Source organism: Canis aureus, chromosome 20 (assembly GCF_053574225.1).
Source record: "Canis aureus isolate CA01 chromosome 20, VMU_Caureus_v.1.0, whole genome shotgun sequence".
Classification (NCBI taxonomy): Eukaryota; Metazoa; Chordata; class Mammalia; order Carnivora; family Canidae; genus Canis; species Canis aureus.
The window spans coordinates 41,727,334-41,748,878 of NC_135630.1; the positions used below are offsets into that span (position 1 = coordinate 41,727,334).

Below are 21,545 nucleotides of genomic sequence, written 5' to 3' on the forward strand. Positions count from 1 at the left end.
TATTAGGCAAGTGTTAATTTTTTCCAGTTTTTAAAATTAGTTTGAAGTTATTTAGAGTCTGGGCGTACAATGAAAAGAGATTTAAAGTTACTTAAATGATGAAACATAATGACAGAATATTTTAATTCAGATAAGGTAAAATATCCATAACAAAGATTCTACTCACTTCTATGATCATAGTAAGAGAAAAAAAATGGCAGTCAACATCTATCTTTTTGAAACATGCTGATGAGTATACATACATAAGAAACCTTCACAGGGTTACAGAATCCCTAGGAACAATGAATACCTAAGAGTGAGTATAGAAATGTGGTTCATACTGAACCTTGAGAACCCAACCTATAGACTATTTGTTCTACCCATCAGAGATATTCCATATGTTGTATTTCTGTGGAAAAATGGGAGAGTATATCTCAATTTGGCTGGCTCTGTATGCCATTTATAGACAAACTTAGTTTACAGGCAGGGATAGCTCAGTCTACAATTAACTAAAATGAGCAACAGAATTGGAATACTGAAAATTTTGTGATCTGTAGAAACTCTCTAGGTTTTAGACTATGAAATTTCTTTTTTTTTTTTTTAAAGACTTTTATTTATTTATTCACGAGAAGCAGCAAGAGAGAGAGGCAGAGTCAGGCTGAGGGAGAAACAGGCTCCCTAAAGGAGCCTGTTGTGGGATCTGGGATCACGCCGTGGGACAAAGGCAGATGCTCAACAACCGCTGAGCCACCCAGGTGTCCCTCGACTATGAAATTTCTAAGGAAACTTAAGTTCTCAAAACTTGCTTCTATGATCCTATAATGATACTTCAACCTGAGACCCTGTCATGAGATCTAATCCCCAAAATACAGACGGAGAACACTAACAATTTGATAGAAAGTATGTTCTATAATATCTTAATATCTTACCAACTTATTAATACAGAACTTACAAATTCTCTACATTGTCCTTATAAACCTTCAGTATTTACCTGAACAATAAACACACAGACAGAGGAGTGGGTATGCTCAAGAGAGTAACCCTCCCGTAATTCTTTCTCTAAACTTTAAAAGCAGTTTATCACTATAACAAGAGCAAGTAAAAGGCAGGAATATGGTCATTCATTCAATCTTGTGCCATGCCCTTCTCACAGCAATTTTTAATCAAGAACATACAAAAGAAAGAATTTATACAACTTTAAATATTCACATCACATTATCTGGATCTACCCACAGATATACTAGTTTAGAAACAAACGAAGTCGCATTTGAATACATCTTTACAAAAAGCTCAGGGACTATTGTGCTATATAGAATCCCAGGTGAGAATAAGTAAATAATATGTAGTGAAGAAGCAAATAATGGATATTTAGTAACAAACAAATGAAAGAAATGAGTAAAAATTGTTGTAGGTTATTTAATATTTGACTATGCTTAACTTAGGGTCCCACTAAAAATATTTTGGGGCCTTTTGTTTTCATTTTCAGCAAAAGGATTAATCCTGCCTCAACTGTTCTCTGATCATGTCTTAATACTACCACAAGTGGCTATCAAGGGAGGAGGATCTTTTCTCTTCCAAAAAATGTATAGAGACTACACTACACCTAAGTAAACAAAGCAGTTCAAATAGCTTTGTCAAAAAATTTTTAATTTCCTTAAAAAAAAAAATTTCAAAGTGCCAAGCTCATTCCTAAAAATTTCTTTCAAGCATTTGTGATAAATTTAGCAATTCAAAAAATAAATATCCTTGCTCTTTCATACAATTTATCTTCAGTGTCCAAGTTTAGATACCTACGCTTTCATCAAGCCAAAACAAAAGAATGCATCTTTTCAAATGACAGAGGAACTCTGACATAGAAATATCTAGAACTACAGAAAAGAGAATCTTAAAATTCACTTGGGAAGTGACACAGTTCATATGATACAAAAAAAAAAGCTATTCTGGAAAAACATAGTGAACTGAGCACACATAACTCATCTCGTTCTCTCTACTAAAAGCACCAATGAAGAGAATTTTTTAAAAAGGCATAATCCCAAATGTATGGAGAGAACAGAACAAGAAGAAACAGCACCAAAATTTGGCAAACCAGAATCTGAAAAGCAGATGGACAAGACCATGCACTCCCTCCAAAACACTTAGTAAGTCATCACTAGGGAAAGCCAAGAATAAGGCTATTTTCTATCACCAGCAAATCGTGCCCCCCACCCCCACCTCACAAAGAACTGGCTGTACCTATTAGCACTCAAAGTGAGGCAGAAGAAGGACAGGAAAGAACACTGGTTGAAAGACTGTGAAAAAAGCTCTCAGAGTCGCAGATCCCAACTAAAGAAGTCTATAGCAGATGTAAGGGAAACCCATGAAAATTAGATACATTACCAGAAATGAATTCATTAGAAGGTTCAGAAGGTAAAACTGAAGAAATCACCTAGAGAGTAGAACCAAAGGACCAAGTGCAACTAGAAGAGAAAATAGCGTATCATAATGTTGAGGGAACAAAGGGACAATCTATCAATATCTGGAAAGAAAAAAAGTAGGTCCTATATAAAATTTAGAAATCAGAACAGTTTTTACTTCAAGTGATAGAGGGAAGCAACTGAGCTAAGGCTTCAAAATGCTGACAAAAAATTATTTACAATCTAGAATTCTATACCCAAATTATCAGACAAGTATGAAGATAAAATGAATACATTTTCAGGCATGCAAGATCTTGAAATTTTCATCCTTTATTGCCCTTTTTATAAGGAACCCCAATGGGAAATGATCTCCACCAAAATAAAGAAAGAGAAGATATGGGATAGAGGAAAGAGGGTGTTAAGTGAGAGACAATAGGAATCCTCACAATGATGGTGAAGGAATATGACAACTCTGTACCAAGTGCAGAAGGAAACAGGTTCAGATTGGGATGTAATACATGCTCTGGAAAAGTAAATTGATGATAAAGCCCTTTGCCTCTGAATATCCTTGAGAAGGCAGTTCAAAACTGGTGGGTAGAGTTCAGAGGTGAATTAAGGATCATTATTTTAAAACTAAACAAACAAGTTATTGTTTTCCATGGAAAACAAAACATAGGATAGGAAAATATTTCACAGTAAACTGCATGACTTAGATCTGTTTAAAATTTGTGTTCACAAAAATTAAGAACTGAAATGTTTACCTAACTGAATTTATAATGTAACTATTGGGACAAAAAGGTATGGAAGGGTACTATTTGTCATGGCAAAAAAGGAAAAGAAGAAAAAGCAATCCTCTTCTTCTATTGCTGGAAATTGAGAGAAAATGCCTAAAATTGAAAAAACTTGAAATTGTAATGCAACCAAAGCAATTTGTAGCTATGGAGGCAATCACCAAAAGAATAAACTTAAAAAAGGTTGAAGTGCTTACCTCTGGGGAAAAAAGAGAGAGAGAGAGAGAGAGAGGGAGGGAGGGAGGGAGGGAGGGAGGGAGAGGGGTATGCAGGACACTTCTAGTTTTTGTTAGAATTTCAATAACGAGGACTTTTACAATGTGCATATGCATAACTGATTTTAAAAAACAACTCTGAAGAAGACAAAAACATGGATTTCTCACAGAAAAAATCATTTACAAAGAAAAGATGCTACAGAGAGTAAAAGACGTTCCAAAGTTTTAAAAAATGAAGAAAACTTGGTGTATCAAATAATAAAGATTACTTAAGAGAAAAAAATTGTATATGAAATATTAGCAACAAGGTAAACTGACATTCAGACAACTATCCCTTTCCTAAGCAACACGACACAACCAAAACACCCCAGTCTACGCATCTAATGTGTCAAGGTTTGAAGACTGTCACATCAGCTGAGGATTTCTGTAAAGAGTACTCCACTCAAATGCTCTCTTTAAAAATCAAGATTATCTCTTATCTCTCATGCTATTACCTATCTTGTAGTAATGATCCTATTCATCTAAGACTTTGGTTCTGGATCTTCTGCAATTCTCTAATTCCAATCTTCCACTTGGAGGTTTAATATCTCTCTCCAGTATTTTAACTTCAATTGATGTTCCTTAACCAGTGACCTTTAATTCATTCTACTTCAGCAGCTCACATAAACATGGCCCCAGAGGAAAATGTGACCTGACTTCCAGCTACCTGGTTACCTTTCTATCTTCTTAAATCACTACTGAAAAGACAAAGGAAAATTACAAGGAAGGATAAATGTCCAAGGATAAAAAGAGGAGATGAGTAAACAATGAATAAAATACTTCAATCTTGTTTAGAAAACAAACAAACAAACAAAAGGAATGTTACATCCTAAGTGTTTCCAGAGGGGTATATTAGTAAGAAGTCAATCTGTTCACCCTCTAGAACCTTCAAAAGTCCCAAATGTGAAAGTATAAGAAACCACCCAAGGAACAGTAAAACAAGGGTTTTTTAAAAATTGTTACATTTATCTATACAGAAATAGTGAGACTCCAAGATCCCTTCCAGATCTTGTAAAAAAAAAAAATAGACTGTTAATTACAACCTTAATGAATTACTAAAATAAATGAACATAGAGAAAATGACACAAATGAAGAAATAAGGCGGAAATTTAGGAAAAGCTCAATTTTAAAAGAAAAAATAATACTGCCTCAAAAACAAAAAATATTAACAGGTATAACATCATATACCTGTTATACACACATATACTGTAAAACTAATGATTAAGTTAATAGCTGTAACATAACACACAGGCTGAGGGAAGAGAGCCTAAGAAAAATATCAACTAAACTAAAAACAAGTTAGTAGATAAATTACTTACATTGATAGGTCAAGAAATAGGACAAATATTTGGAAATGTGGAGGTAATTACCAAGAGTGCTAAGTAAGAGCTAATGAATGCTCTGCAGAACACAAAAGGAGTGGGAAAGTAGGGGTGGGGGTTGAGGAGCTACTGTTTTGTTTTAAGCCTATTAGTGTTATCTGACTTTTAAAACTATGTGCCTATATCCTTTTTATTAATTTCTATTTTAAAAACTGCAAAGAATGTGCTGTCTAAAGTATTAAAACGCTCATATACCTGTTTGACCACATGCCTTATCTTTCAGGTGCTCACTCCTTTGCTCCCAATTTACAACTAACTATATGCAATTCATTACGACCTCCAATCCCTGCCCCTATTCCTCACTATCCCCTAAGTAGATCATGCCTTTCAGATTCCGATTCTTCTCTATGCTCCAACACTAACCTCTGCCTGGTTAAAATGCTTTGCTCCTTTCCCACAACTGTCTGAGAGGAAACACAGTTAGAGGACTGAAAGTTCTGGGTCTCTAACTTCTATAGTGTCCACACATTAATACAGTCACCCTCTCAATTCTCCTCAGTACTGCTAATAGAAGTTACGGTTTTCTCCCAGCCCTCAAGTTTATATTCAACTCATTCTCCCAACACAGCAACTTAATTCTCCTTCATGAAAAATAAAATTATGCACTATGACAACAAACTCCTGAAATACCTGCTTGCTCCTCTACCCTTTCCCAACTCCACATCTTCCTGTACCCATACTTAACTCTTTACCACTGGAGTAACACCTCTTAAAGACAAAACTTCTGCCTTATTCTTGCAATTGACTTCTTAACAGTTCTGAGTAGCCATGCTGCTTTTCTTTCAGAGTCACCTCCCAGGATGTCCACACTGTCAATTCTCAAATGCAACAAACTGCCAATAATCTGGATGCTAAAAACCCATGAGTACTTCTAAGTTTCCCCTATTACCTCAATGTGGCAACTCCCACCATTTAACCTCCCTCCTTAAGCATTCACTTCTCTCAGTGTGAGCACGCTCCCTTGGCTTGGCTTCTCCCCTTCTGTATCCTTCAATCATCTTTGTGGGTTCCTCCTCCTCTATCCACAGTGTTGGTGTTCAACAGGACTCAATTCTTCCTCTTCTCATCCCACATCTTCTCCCTGGCCAATCTCTTCCTTTGGCCTATATATGGTGATGACTTCACATCTATGCTCACTCCAGTACGCACAATCCAATACAAAACCCTTAGAAGCTAAGTGTTCATTTTTGAACTTTTTAATTTTTATTTATTTCTTTTTTTAAGGTGGGGGGCAAGAAGAAGAGAGAGAATCTTAAACAAGTTCCAAACACAGTGTGGAGACCAATACAGTGCTCGATCTTACCACTCTGAGATCATAACCTGAGCCGAACTCAAGAGGTGGGATGCTTAACTGACTGAGCCACCCAGGTGCTCCTATTTTTTGAACTTTTTAAAAGATGCATAATAAACTCATCTATTTCTATCTCCCTCATTCTTCCCCTTCAGAATTCCTAATTTCAGTGGACAGCACAACATCCAGTTGTTCAAGTTACACATATGGTAATCATCACAGATGCTTCATATTCTTTCTTTATCTCTCACATCTAACTAATCAGGAAGTCATGTTGATTCCACTGCTCTTCTCTTACCTCTTTCTCATTCTAATTGACCTGCTGACATTACTTATCCTTCATCTGGAAACTGCAATAAACTCACCTGTTTATTTTTTTTTTTAAGATTTTATTTATTTATTCATGAGAGAGAGAGAGAGAGAGGCAGAGACACAGGCAGAGGGAGAAGCAGGCTCCACACAGGGAGCGCAACGTGGGACTCAATCCCGAGACTCCAGGATCACGCCCTGGGCCGAAGGCAGGCACTAAACCACTGAGCCACCCAGGGATCCCCAACTCACCTGTTTCCAACATAATTCATACCTGTTTCAAACCATCCAAGCCAGTAAAGTGAGAGTGACCTTTTTAATACTGTACATAATTGTCATTTACAATAAAGATTTCTGCACAACTACAGAATCCAGTAAACTCCTTTCTCTAGCATAGTAGTCCCTCATGAATACCTATCTGACCCATTTCCCATCGCTCCCTTCCTTTACAATTTTATTACTTAGCTCTCTCCTATTCCAGATTTCTACCCAGCCTATCTGCTCTGCCAGAAATATACTCCCCTAACATACCTGACAAATACCTATTCACCCTTGAAGTCTCTGGTCAACTGTCACCTTCTCTAAGAAATATTCCTAGTTCTCCCAAGCAGATTTAGATACTCTTTGTTCCTATGCCCTTCGCAAACCCATGCATTTATTAAAGCAACTATACTTGTTTAGAAACTCATCTCCCTTATTCTCTGAGCTCAGTAAGAGCAATATAAAATAGTTTTTCATCTTTAAATATTCCACGCTTAAACTCAGACCATGAAAATTGTATTCACTTACTATTTGCTAAATGATTAAATAATACTGTAAAATAACTATTTTTAAATGCCAAAGAATCAAATAGGCATTTAGTAATTCTATTAATAAATTTCTTATACTAAGTTATTGGAAGAATTTTTCATTATTAAAAGTACATATTTGTTATATAATAAAACCTGTATGTTACTAACATTTCAAAGAGACAGAAAACTATTTTACTAGTAAATATTTTGTTATGATAGTCAACTAATGGTTCTTGGTTTAATGGTCATTTTATATGGGGGCACTGGTAGTTCTAAAACTTTTCCCAAAATATTTTATTTTAATGGTCATAAGTTTTAAAGGTTCTCCTCTTTCCAAGACCCCACATAAGCCACAAATATTAAAAATACAAGTTTTAGTTTTCTAAATGTATTAAAAACAGTAACTTGTTTAGCCTATTTCAACATAGGCAAAATTTCCTCTTAAAAATGATAACTCACTACAGCATTTTAGTATACAAAAGAAAGGCCCTAAGATTAACTCTTTACTAAATTTCTTCTAGATGACTGATAATTTCTGCTGAATATTTCAAAAGAATTCCATCTTTAAAAAAAAATATTTTACCTCTGGATGAAAAAAGATTTCGGGTCCCAAGAATCTCTCATAACCAACATCAATAGAAAATTCTTTCTTTGAGATAGCATTGATTCCAGTATATTGCTTAATCCACTTTGATCCATCTGTGTCATATTTGTTAAATTCTTTTACTAAATCTGGGCAGACATAACTATAGCGCTCCTAGGAAAACAAAGAAATGAGTTATTATTTCCTCATTTTATGAACAGTAAAAAAGAATGATACATTTTCTTTCAAAAGAATCAAAAGAACAAATATCTTTGTAAAGAAATTAAGTTCAAGAAAATTTTTTGTTAGGATATTAGCATATGGTTAGTACAACTCAACAACTCATCTCCTACACTTAATTCCTGGCTTCATATATAAATTAAGACTTGACCAACTAAAGAGACAATCTATATCTCAAGGTTATTTCATGAAAACATTCATTAACATCATTCAGCATTTTATACTGTTTAAGTAATGGAGTTTGCATTCTAGAGAGGAGAAAATATACATACAGGATTGGAGAATAAATAATAGTCAATATAACCTACAAATTAATATAGATCTTTATTCCTTAAAACTTTTCTAGAACAAAACTAAATATGGTCTATGTAAATTAGAAAAAAAAAAAGACTGAAAATAAAAACTTGTTCTTTACTGTATCACCTACAATGCTAAATTGTTGCATATCTGGTTATAAGTCCTAAATAAAAGTTTTCATCAAAATTCAATTCAAAAATGTCACGGGTTATAACATTCTATTTGCAACTTATGAACTCCTGAATCCAAGTCTCATTTTTTTTAAAAGAAAAACACACATTTCACAGATTTTTGTATATCAAGAATTCTAATCCAAATAGATGCAAATATTACTTATAATCAAAAGACATAAAAGAAAAAAATGTGGAAAACAAAGGACAATTTGATTATGTTATTGTAGGTCCTTTTTCTCCAAACCTTGGAAGTAGGAATTCATGGAAATAATTCTTAAAAGACATTCAGCCTGAGTATCAGTATTCTCTAAAACAGATTCGAAACCTTGGTGCTTTTGTTTTTTAAACTCCACAGGCTTCCCAAAGATGTTGAAACAGTAACGTTCATGTTAATTTTTTACAGATTTAATTTTGATGCCACCCCTTGGGTGGGTTTTGGCAGCCATTTTGTAATCCCTTTACTATTAGGAAGTTGTGAGTTCCTTTTCATTCCTAATCTTTAAGAGGGAAAGAAACTCTATAATCAGGCAAAGATAGACAAATAAATAAAGTTATTTTTGCTGGGGCAGTTTTGCTTTCACATACTGAAAACATATTGAGAAACCCACTGAAATTTTTTTAGGTATGTTGGTAAATGATAAATTTAAAAAGTAATGCTAAGTATTTTGACAGCTTACATGAAGCGCTGATCTAACAGAGACTTTTATACAAATTATTAAATTATCTTAAATAGCTTTCACATTTTTCTTCTATTTACCATATCACTTGAGCCAAACACAGCACTTCTATTCTACAGTGAAATGAAATAATTATATATATTAAGAAATTTTAACAGATTTTTTTTTTAAGATTTTATTTATTTATTCATGAGAGACACAGAGAGAGAGATAGGCAGAGACACAGGAGGAGGGAGAAACAGGCTCCAGGCAGGGAGCCCAACGTGGGATTCAATCCTGGGTCTCCAGGATCATACCCTGGGCTGAAGGCGGCGCTGAACCGCTGAGCCACCCAGGCTGCCCAATTGTTACAGATTTAAAAACGTTAGGATTACTATAAAGAATCCAATGAAGAAATCGAGATACAAGGACTCTGAAGTGAACTAATTATTTGTACTATAGGGAAAAAAAATCACAAAAATATAAGTTAAACTCAGTTGGTATCATTTCTTGACTCAAATGTGAAATGTGGAGATAACAGACACAGGGTTGATAATCCTGGAAAACTTCCTTATAAGAAATACAGAGAAAACATATATATAACTAAGAGTAATAATCTATAACTGGCTAAACAAAGGGTTTAAGTACTATTGTTAACCTGAGAGTTTTTCATGTTAATGTTGTAAATTTGATTTTAATTTCTAACTGAGTTACTCTCTCATTACTTTTTACCTTTACAGCCTTAGCAGTTTCCAAGGATTGTTCTGGAGGGATTCCTACTTCTCGGTCTCTCAGCAACTGCTGAATAAAATATGTTATATCTCGTCCTGCAATCGGAATGTGCTTAATACAGCTGCCAATCACATACCCTTCAGCCTAGATAAAAAAAAAAAAGAAAATTGGTAAATTAACTTTCAAGGATTTCAAAATTAACCTAAATAGCTATTAATTTCTCATTAGTGTGTTTATGTTTCCAAGTATTGCTTTATCCCAGGAAAATTCTTCTAGTCTTTATTCCTCAAAATACTGTATTGTAGAATTTGTAATACTGTACAGATATTATGAACAAGAATGGCCAGCAACTTATTCTTTTACTGGTAAGAGTTTCTAAGTAAGCCTGAAATGACTGAACATGGAAATAATGAGTTTCAGAAGTTTTAAATGTTTTGACAGCAGACCAGATAGGAAATTATTTTAAAATCTTTTATTACTTCAGTAAACAATTTAGGTAGCATTGGAGGAAATTTGACCATTAATCCACCAACTTATTTTTCCTAATGAAGTAGGCAGCAATTTCAAAGGAATGAAGCATTCTATGCAGTACCATAATGTCAAATAATTAAATTCTATACAATGAATTCATAAAAGTACTGACAGGAGTCAGAAGTACAAAATACAATGTAACAAAATTAAATTTCATTAACGAAGAATATTAAGAATGTCCTCATCCATCCATGACAGAGTATTAGGGATTGGATATATATCCTCTCACCTTAAATTTAAAAACAGGACAAAGTAAATGAAATAGTTTTCAGACTCTAAACAGGCAGACAGACTAGGGCAAAGTTCCCAATGAGAAGGGAAAACAAATAAGATGAGTGCTATAAACATCCCATCTCATTGCTTAGGAAGAGTTCCCAGACAGTGATAACAGGAGAGTGAGCCCAAGAAGAGTCAAATAGTTTCATTAAGTTGAGGATACAGAATTTAGATTTCAGGGAAGTCAAAATGGCTGAAAGAGCTGCAGTTGACACAGAGCTCTGAGATGTACAAAGTAACACCTTAGCTGACTAGTAATCATACATTCATGTTAGGAAACCATCAAGGCCAGAGGAAGAACCTCTGGAAAGGTAGGAACAAAAATAATCCCCAAGCTTACACACAGCTGGGAATAGTTTACGTTCTCATTTAGCCAGAGTTTAAAGACCTCAAACACATGGCACTGAGTAAAATCCCCAGAAGAGTATTTCCTCAAGAGTGGATACAAAGTAGAACCAAACAGAAGATTGTTCTGGATTTGTTCAATAACAGTTAAAAGGAGCCCCTGAAAGGATCAAACGGACTCCTAATAACTATGTCCCGGGGGGGGCGGGGGGGACCCTCAGAAAAGATTTTTAAAAGTCCCCACATCTAGGACATAACAATGTGAACATATAGTACCCAATGAAAAATTATAAGCAAGCAAAGAAACTAGAAAATAACCCTTGACTGGGGGGGAAAAATCAAGAGAAAGAAACAGAAATATCAAAGATAATAGCATTAGTAGACAAGGACATTAAAACAACTACTATATGTTCCACATGATGAAGATCAATGGAAATGTGAGCCAGAGAGAAAGGAAGACATAAAAAAGACCCAAAGAAAACTTCTCTAGAGAAAAATAAAATATCTGAAATAAAAAATACCGTAAATGTCATTATAGAATAAAGAAAAAAGTGAACTTGAAGACAAAGAACTATTCAAAATGATACAGAAAAAGAAAAGATCAGGAAAAAAATGAACAGAGCATTAGTAAAACTGTAAGACAACTTCATGCAGCTTAAGAGACATGTAACTGGAGTACCTAAGGATAAGGAGGAAAAGAAGGGAAAAAAATGTTTAGAAATAATACAGGAAAAACTTTTCAGGTATGATAAAAACTACAAAGCTATAAATTCAAGAAGCTCAACAAATCCAAGAAGAAATGGAAGGGGGAAGGAAAGAACACATTTAGGTACATCACAATCTTGAAAACAGCTAGACAAGAAATAGCACAAAGAAACAAGCATAGCACTGGCAACAGACTTATTTTCAGAAACAATGTAGGCCAAAACACAGTAGAAGTCCATCTTTAAAATACTAACAGGAAAAAACTATCAACATATAAAATTCTACATCAAGTAAAAATACCTTTCAAAAATGAACGTAAAATACCTTTTCAAAGAATGAAAATAAGATCCAAGAGTTCACAATCAGTAGACCAGTACACTAATATATGCTAAAGGCCAGGGGCACCTGGGTGGCTCAGGATTTCAGCTCAGGTCATGGTCTCAGGGTTGCAGGACTGGTCCCATACGGATGGCTCCAGGCTCAGTGGGAGTCTGCTTGGCCATCTCTCTCCCTCCCCCTCAACCCCCACATGCTCTCTAAAATTAATTAATTAATTAATTAATTAATTGAATCCACCACTCCCCCCCCCCTTTTTTAAGGCAGTGCTCAAGGCCATCATTCTGGCAGAAAGAAAATGATGCTAGATGGAAATCTGGACCTTCCAAAGGAAATAAGCACTGGAAATGTTAAGTGTATATATACAAAAAAATTTATCTTTTTCAAAATCTCTTTAAATGATGATGATTTGGTCTCAGTTGACAAGTCCTACCTCTCCCAAAATTCTTATGTTGAAGTGCTATCCCCCAATACTTCACAATGTGATTGTATTTGGAGACAGAAACTTTAAAGAGGTAAGTTAAAATGAGATGATTAGAGTGGGTCCTAATCTGATATGACTTATGTTCTTAAAAGAAAAGATTGGGACACAGACACACAAGACGACTATGTGCAGACAAATGGAAAAAATTAGACCATCTAGATAATCAACCCTGCCAACACCTTCATCTCAGATTTTATTGCCTCCATCTGTGAAAAAATTAATTTTCTATTGTTTGAGCCACTCAGTCTGCAGTATTTTGTTATACCAGCCCTAAGAGAACTAAAACCACTTAAAATGAAACAAATTAATAACATACTATAAAGTTTATAACATGTAGAAGTAAAATAGTGACAACTACAGTGCAGAAGTACGTTGTACAATTCCTATTCATAAAATAGAACATTATTTGTGATTAGATAAGTTAGAGATGTTTATTATATAGACCCTAAAGCAACCACCAAAAAATAAGCAAATGACAGTAACAAAGAAGTAGAACATAGCTAATAAGTCTACTAAAGTAGAATTGTAAAAAAATACTCCATTAATTTAAAAGAAAGTAGAGAAGGAAAAGAAAACAAAACATAGGAATATCCAATTCACCGATTTGTTATATGTTAGGATTGTGTGGTAATTTTAAAATATCCTTACCACAGGAATGACATGAGTGACACCATCTCCACTGTCTATTACTGTACCGGTCAATGTCCGTTCTCCTACTTGTCTTGAGGTCCAAGATGCAGCTAAGGCAAGAACAGCCTTAGACAAAAAGAAATATGACAGGCAAGAAAATAAAAACAAGCACAAAAAGTTAATAGAAAAAAATTTCAATGGAGTATTTAAATTTTAACACCAACAGGGTTAGGGGCACTGATCCCTCCAACACAAGCAATTAAAAATCCAAGTATAACTTCTAACTCCCCAAAACTGTAGTGTACTGTTGACCAGAAGCCATACCAATAAACAAATGACACAGATTTTTTTTTAGGTTGCATCATATACTGTATTCTTACAATAAAATAAGTTAGAGAAAAAAAAATGTTAAGAAAATGGTAAGGAAGATAAACACTTACAGTACTGTATTTATTTTCAAAACTCCACATATAAGAGGACCTAAGCAGTTCAAACCTGTGTTGTTCAAGGGTCAACTACAGTAATCTTTGGCAAGAGAATACACAATTATTTTACATTATGCAATAAAATTATTCACATCGTTTTAAGACAAACTTACAAGCTTGTATTTACTTTTAGGGGCATATTTGTATATTTTCCATGTTTTTACGAGGGCAAGAATGGGGAAGACTAATATGAAGTATGACAATACTAAGAATGCCAGGACTCTATGCTAATATGGGCTAGGCTGTATACAAACCACAAAATAAAGTGTAAGTAAGGTAAAGAAATACAAACACCCAATCACCAGTTACTCTATAGACAGATAGCTATAAACAAGTATCTCTATCATGAGATTAGTTCCAAATTTTCTCAATGCGACATGCATTCAGGAATATATAACAAGTTATTTAACCACCAAAAAAGCCATTATACACTTCTAAATATTACTATTTAGTTGGGAAACGAAGTTGGTGAAATTATATTTTTCTATGAAAAATATTGGCATGGGCAATAAAGTATAATTCTTTTAAATTTACAACTTAACACAGCTAGCCCATTTTTTAAAAACTGAATTTCATACAATCCAAGCATCAAACAAGATACATAGCCAATAATTAAAAACAGAGCTAAACTGGCTTTATTTTACCTACTTGCAATATAATAGCTGAAAGGGACCTAGAAAGTTATCTAGGCCATCCTCCTTTTTTTAACACAGAATCACACACCATAATCATTGTTACCTAAGAGAACTATACAATAGTTTACAAACATATTACGCATTTGTGAGATGCTAGGCATCACATTCCCTACAGGTTGAAAAAATAAGAGCTGAGTTGTGATCCTGGGAAGTGGCAGAGAAGCCAGTCCATGAAGATACATTTACAAAGTAAATGTTCGAAAAACAGTACAGGGAATTATGATATACAGAATACAGAGAGGCACAAAGGAGAAGGTGGTCAAATATACCTAGTAGTAAGTCAATCAAAACAAACTATGAAATAAGGACACAACAAATGTTTCAAGGATAAATGAATATGTATATAAAATTCTTGACCTAGAAGAAACACTCGATAAATCTTACTTTCCTATTTCTGTCCCATGAGAAGCCTTGAATTATCTAAAGATCATTAATTTACTTCCTTCAACATTTCTCTTTTGCTGACTAACTCTATTTCTTATGATTTCTAAATTATTGATTCAGGAGAGAGCTATGATATGCCACAAGGTTATAAAAAATATATGTATTTTTAAGAGTGAATTAAACCAGATAAAAATTCAAGAGTCAAGCTTATCTTGACTTATGAACTTGCTTACCTGCACAGCAATGTACAAGCCTGGAACATTGAAGGACTCAAACATTATTTCAGCAGTATATTCCCTGTTTTCTGGAGTATTCAGTGGAGGTTCAGTCTATTAAATTGAATATAGACAAGACCAGATTATTTTGACAATTTTATAGGCAATTTTTAAATAACATAATTTATGTCAAATATTTTATTTAAAAATCTTAAACTTAGAGGTACAAAAATAGACATATAGACCAAAGAGAAACTATATAAAGAATTCAAACAGATGTATTGCATATATGGAAACAATATAGTTATTCACACAAAAAAAGAAATGGAATCCCTATGTTACCCCATTAAACACTGATAAAAGGAATAAAAGACTTGGTCAAATCATCTTATAAAAGGGTAATGACAGATCCCCAGGGAGAAATACCAATGGTGTTTGCTAGTGGCAGAGTTCTCATCTATGAAAGGTTTTTTAGCAGGATGTACCTAGTCTGTTTACAACTAAAGTAAATAAGCTAAGATTCTACAAATTTATGCCATGGCTTTTTGGAAAATGTTATTTAAGTTATATAACTGTTAAGAGTATTAACATGGAGATATTTACACAGTTCTCTTCAGTTCACATACATCATTTAGAAACCTGCAGATTAAGTCTGGGCCAGAATACATTCTAATGAGGCAAGAGAACACTGAGCTGAAACAGTACTTACAATCCCACACTTCATGTTTCACCTATGCCTCATGATTAGTTAAACCATTTAAATTATTAAACCATGAAACAGGGCAAGACTTCTGATTCTTATGAATCAGATTTGACAATCTTTTTTGTTATCTCAAATATTTAAACTGAAAGGCAAACCTTTTAAACTTTAGAAAATATAAAAGAATAATGTTTTTGACCTTGAGGTAAGAATGATTCCTTAAATTTTAAGGGCACAAATTACAGAAAGAAACATGGATAACACTTGAATATATTGCCAATTAAAACATTTTTTGTTAATTTAAAAAATACTATAAAGTTTTAAAGACAATGGTCAACTTAGAGTAGACTCTGTATGTACGTAAAACCTTTTTAAAAAAAAAAGATTTTATTTATTCACTCATGAGAGACACAGAGAGAGAGGGGGAGAAGGAAAAGCAGGCTACACGCAGGGAGCCTGATGTGGGACTCAATCCCGGGACCGTGGGATCATGCCCTAAGCCAAAAGCAGATGCTCAACCGCTGAGCCACCTAGGCATCTCCATAAAACCTTTTAATAGCTAAACTACCTGATGTGTTTAAACTTATTTGAAAGAGTTTTGGAACTATGTTCAAAGCTTTGGAGATAACTTAGTGATAGGTACATATAAGATAAAAGCAAACTGAAAAAGCCAAGCCAGTTAAATTATAAACTCCAAGAAAAACAGAAGCTCTATATAAAATAAAATATAATCAGAAACCCTCCCAATAAAGAAAAAGAAACCCTCCCAGTGAAAATATACAAAAAGCTAATAAGCACATGAAAAAGTGCTCAACATCATTAGTCATCAGGAAAATGCAAATTAAAACCAAAATGAAAAATCTTACACACCCACCAGAATGGCTAAAATTAAAAAGACTGACACACCAATGTTGGATAGAACATAGAGCAACCAGATTGCTAACACATTGTTGGTGGGTGTGCAAAAAGGTACAACCCCTTGGAAAAAGTTCTGAATGTTACCTATAAAACCAACCACACACCTATCCTATAATAGAGTAATTTGATATCCAGGTACTTATACAAGACAAATCAAAGTATGTCCACAAAAAGATTTAAGAATGTTTGTAGTAACCAAAATATTCTTAATAGTCAAAAACTGGAAACAGTCCAGGTAATCACCAACAAGAAAATGGATAGTGAGGCATATTCATACCATAGAATTTGACCCAGCAAATTACTGGTATATGAAACAATGTGAATGAGTCTCAAAGATTACGCTGAATGAAGTCTTACCAAAGAGCACATCTTGTATAATTTCATTTATATAAATTTCAAATATAAGCAAAACCAATCTACGCTGGAAAAAATCAGAACAGTGGTTGCCTCTAGAACATAGGAGCAGGAATTAATCAGGAAAGGACATCAGAAAACTTTCTAGGCTGATAGTAATGTTCTCTTTTTTTTTTTTTAGATATTTTTGTTTATTTTTTTAATTTATTTTTTATTGGTGTTACTGTTCTCTATCTTGACAAGAGTTTTGTTTACACAAATGTATGCATCTGTTAAAATCAGGAGATGGCAAACAACATCATGCATCCTGTAAGACAAATCCATCTCATCACTTGTTTTTGTAGATACAATTTTATTGGAACACACTGAAGTACTGTCTAAGGCAGCTTTTCCTGTTACAATAGCAGAGCTCAATAGCTGCAACAGAGACCATATGGCATTCAAAGCCAAAAATATTTGCTATCTGGTCCTTCAGAGAAAGTTTGCCAATGCCTGCTCAATACTCATAGAATGCTAGCGTTAAGATTTGTACATTTTATAGCATGTGAATTTGTGAACTTTATATACATAAAAGAACTATAAATAATGAACTCTAGTTGGTGATATGCATGCTAGTGTACTTAGGGGTGAAATTACCCCATCTGCAACTCATTCTGAAGTAATTAAAAATATAAAATGGAGTGATGGATGGATAACCTGCTAGACGTCATAAAGTAATTATAATAAAATTAATATTTGCATCTAGGTTATGTATATGTGGGTATCTACCATAAAGTTCTTTCAACTTTATGTTTATGGTCTATAAACAATATTCACGAATTACAGTAAAATAAAATCAATGGAATATTGATTCCATGTCTATTCTATAGGGAGGGGGGAAGATAGGGATTCTATGTTGAGAAGGAGGATAAAAGGAACAAAATATCCTCACCTTTCCTACTAGAAAGCATTAGTGTCTAATATTTAAATAAATAAGAAATAGAAAACATGTTTAAATTTATGAGATAATGATCATAAAAAGCTCTTTAAAAATTTAAAGTGTTTGTCTCTAGAGACTATGAATCAAAGGCTGGGAAAGGTGAGAAAGCAGAGTGCTATTTTTTTGTTTTAAATCTTACAGCATTGGATTTTTGTAAACTATATATTGTATTTCTGTTGCCAAGAATTACCAATAAAATAAATAATCAGATGAGTTATTTAAAAAAGCAAAGAGCCATATTCCCAAATATTTTTTGAACCTTACTGTTCCTATCATAAAGATTACATATTAATTATGAAAAGAACTTTCTAAGTGCCTAAACCTTGGTGCTTCAATGTATCGTAACTATTGGAACCCAGAAGTGGATGATCTTAAAGACAATACAGCATTATAATGAAGTCTTTTAGACACAGAACAATTTAATAAACAACAAAGTATGCCCTAGTGAGTATAAATGTGATGAAAACATTCTCATTATGTTTTTTTCAAAAACGTCCTTGGTGAAATTATAATTTGTACTTACCAAAAGAAAATAATGATCTTCTGGTTCTGCCCTTAAATATTTAAAGATCACTTGTTCCATAAACCTTTCCATCAAGTCCCAATCTTCAACTATACCATGGCGAATTGGCCACTATCAAAACAAAACACAAATGAGATCTTAATATCAAAAGTAAATAAAACTACCAAAAAAGGAGAATATTAAACCAGGACAGCATTTTTCATGTGTGATTTAATGATGTAGATTATCCTTAGGAGACGCATACTTTACTATTTAGAGATCAATTAAATTATTCCAACAACATTTTCAGATGATTCAATTAAAATACATAATGTAAATGTTAAGAGAATCATCAGAGCAATCCTGTGATAGACAATCAAGAAGGATGAAGATTATCATATATGCAATTGCATTTAACAAAGAGCTTAATCTGTATTAAAATAATCTGACTAAATAAAACGTTACTGGCGGGGGGGATTGAAGATTTTATTTATTTGATAAGAGAGGGACAGAGAGCACAGGGGTGAGCAGGGGGAGAGGGAGAGGGAGAAAAGAATCTCAAGCCAACTGAACCCAACCTCAGGACCCTGAAATCATGAGCTGATCAAAAATCAAAAGCAGATGCTTAACCCACTGAGCCATCCTGGTGCCCCAAGAAGTATGGTTTTAAAAGAAAGAGGAAAACAATAGCTAAGAGACTGAGGAAAAGATTAGGAATAAAGATTGAAAGAAGCTTTATTGTTCTGGTTTGTTTGCAGCATTTAAGTCTTCCAAAGACTTAAAAATGTGTTTAAAAGAACAGATTCACTGCAGAAAAACTCTGGCCTCTTAGCTTACTGACTTCATCATCTTTAAAGATGTCTTTTTCATTCTGGCCGCAGTTTATATCTTAGTATCACTATCACATCTCTAAATTCCTGAAATCCAAATATACCCCTCTTGGATCACAACCTCCTCTTCTAGCATATTCTAGCAGCCCACAATACTCTTGATCATAATTAAACTTGCAGTTCACTGGTTCTTGTAAAATTATTCCCTAGCCATCAAACCTGAAAACACAGACACACACACATGCACACGTACACAGTTTAGATTTTATGCTCCATCACTTCATCTATACATATTTCCTTTTCTCATTCCACCTATCAAAACCCAACCTAGCATGACCCTACGTTAAATTTGCCTATATCCAGAATGTGATTACACTGAAGTCACATACATTACATAACGAGGTGGATAAAACTAAATTGCTATTCTCAAGTGAACCTAACTTTGCCTGACAACCGTTTCCCTTACTCTGTTCATCTTCACTCTTTACAATGATAATTTTAAATGTTCTCCCTATTACTTGTATTTTACCTCCTAACCCGACAACCTGGGCAGCAGAGATTATGTCACCTGTATTTCACAGAGAAAGCAGAGGCCAAAAGTCAGGAATCTAACATCCCTTCACCAAATCTATAAAACTGATTCCATACTTAATGGTTTCACTTTTTTAAAATGTAAGAGACCCTCCATATATCAATTAGATCTTTTATGCTCTGGATCCCATCCCTCTAGCTTTCTTAGGACCTGGATTGGACTCCATCTTTTTCTTGTTACTTAAATCTAATGGCTCTTTCACATTAGCATTTAAACATCTCTTCCATCTTAACTGCACAACTTGTCTATTCAACAATCTTTGCTTCCCAATCACAGCCAAAAGCTTCACTGAATATTACTGTCATTTTTTCCTAGCCTAACATTTCCAACCTACCTCTACCCAGCCTCAATGGTTCTCACTCTTCTAAAATTATTATTAAGGTCACAAATGACATCCTTGTAACTAAAGACAGTAAATAATATATGGGCGCTAGCTTATTTGATAGCTTAGCACCATTCTACAGTTTACATTCCTTCTTGTTTAGCCCAGTCTCTCTAACCCCAGCTTCTCAGTCTCCTTTCTAGGTTTTTCCCTTCTATCCAATTCTATCCAAACCTAAATGGTATGTTGAACAGGCTCCATCCTGGGCCTCTTTCCAAATACATTTCCCTAAATAATCTCATCCTTTCTAGAGGTTAATTGACACCTTCCAAATATTTGTCTCCAGCTGTCTTGTTTCTGAGCTCCAAAGCCAAATATTGCCTAGCAATGTAAAAGACAACTCTCAGGTATCTCAAACATAACACATTCCAAACTAAACTTATCATAACTTTTCTCCCTAAACCACCCCAGTCAAAAGTGTTTCTTCTCAAATGTTCTCAATCCCAACAAATAAGAGGCAAGATGACTATCAAGGAGCTGGAAACTGTCCTCAAGTACTATTTACCACCAATATCTTGTTAGCCATTCCCTGTTACTCTTTAAATATCCATTTTTTCATTCGTGGCAAAAAGTAAGATTTAAAAAAAAAATTTTAAGCCATAACTCATATACATCTAATCAGTCTTCTAGATTTAATACCATTCTACAGCAAAGAAGTAAATATAGAAAGTAGAGGATCACGTTAAAGGACAAAAGAATGCAATCATCAGAATCCAGAAAATGGGACAATTAACAAGACAAATAATAATTTTTTCCATAAGTAACAGAAAAAAGAAACACACACACAGGGTAAAGAACCTTTAGAGAGACCTAAGTAAGCAACTTCTCAATCAAATCCAAGGAGTACACTTCAATGAAATCTTGATTCAAACAAATTAACCAATATAAGAAATAATCAGAGAAATGTATTGACTGAATTGCAGATATTAAGAAAGCACACACCGTATTTAAGTGTTGTATTTATATTTTTAAGTCTTTAGCTTTTTTTTTTAAGATTTTATTTATTATTTGACAGTGAGAGAGAGCACAAGCAGAGAGGGAATGGCAGAGGGAGAGGGAGAGACAAACTCCTCGCTGAGCTAAAGCCAGATGTGGGGCTCAATCCCAGGACCCTGGGATCATGACCTAAGCCAAAGGCAGACATTCAACCAGCTGAATGTTCAGACACCCAGATGCCCCTAAAGCTCTTTATCTTTAAGAGATAAAATATTTGTAGATGAAATATATGTTGGATTCACCTTAAAATATTCAGGGAAAGGGGGGCAGTTACAGATAAAAAACAAAGGTTCGCCACAGGTTGATAACTGCCAAAGCTATACAGTTGCTATATT

The 21,545-nt window shown here is 34.1% G+C and overlaps 1 protein-coding gene across 1 annotated transcript in view; it reads right to left on the minus strand.

The window, feature by feature from the left end:
• ACTR3 (actin related protein 3) overlaps positions 1-21,545 on the minus strand; it is a 57,433-nt gene that overhangs the window by 7,819 nt on the left and 28,069 nt on the right. Inside the window, exons 4-8 of the mRNA XM_077861462.1 lie at positions 18,432-18,542; positions 14,976-15,071; positions 13,197-13,304; positions 9,872-10,015; positions 7,774-7,947 (exon numbers count right to left, since the gene is read on the minus strand). Of these exons, the coding sequence (XP_077717588.1) occupies positions 7,774-7,947; positions 9,872-10,015; positions 13,197-13,304; positions 14,976-15,071; positions 18,432-18,542 (633 nt within the window). The remainder of the gene's footprint in view (positions 1-7,773; positions 7,948-9,871; positions 10,016-13,196; positions 13,305-14,975; positions 15,072-18,431; positions 18,543-21,545) is intronic.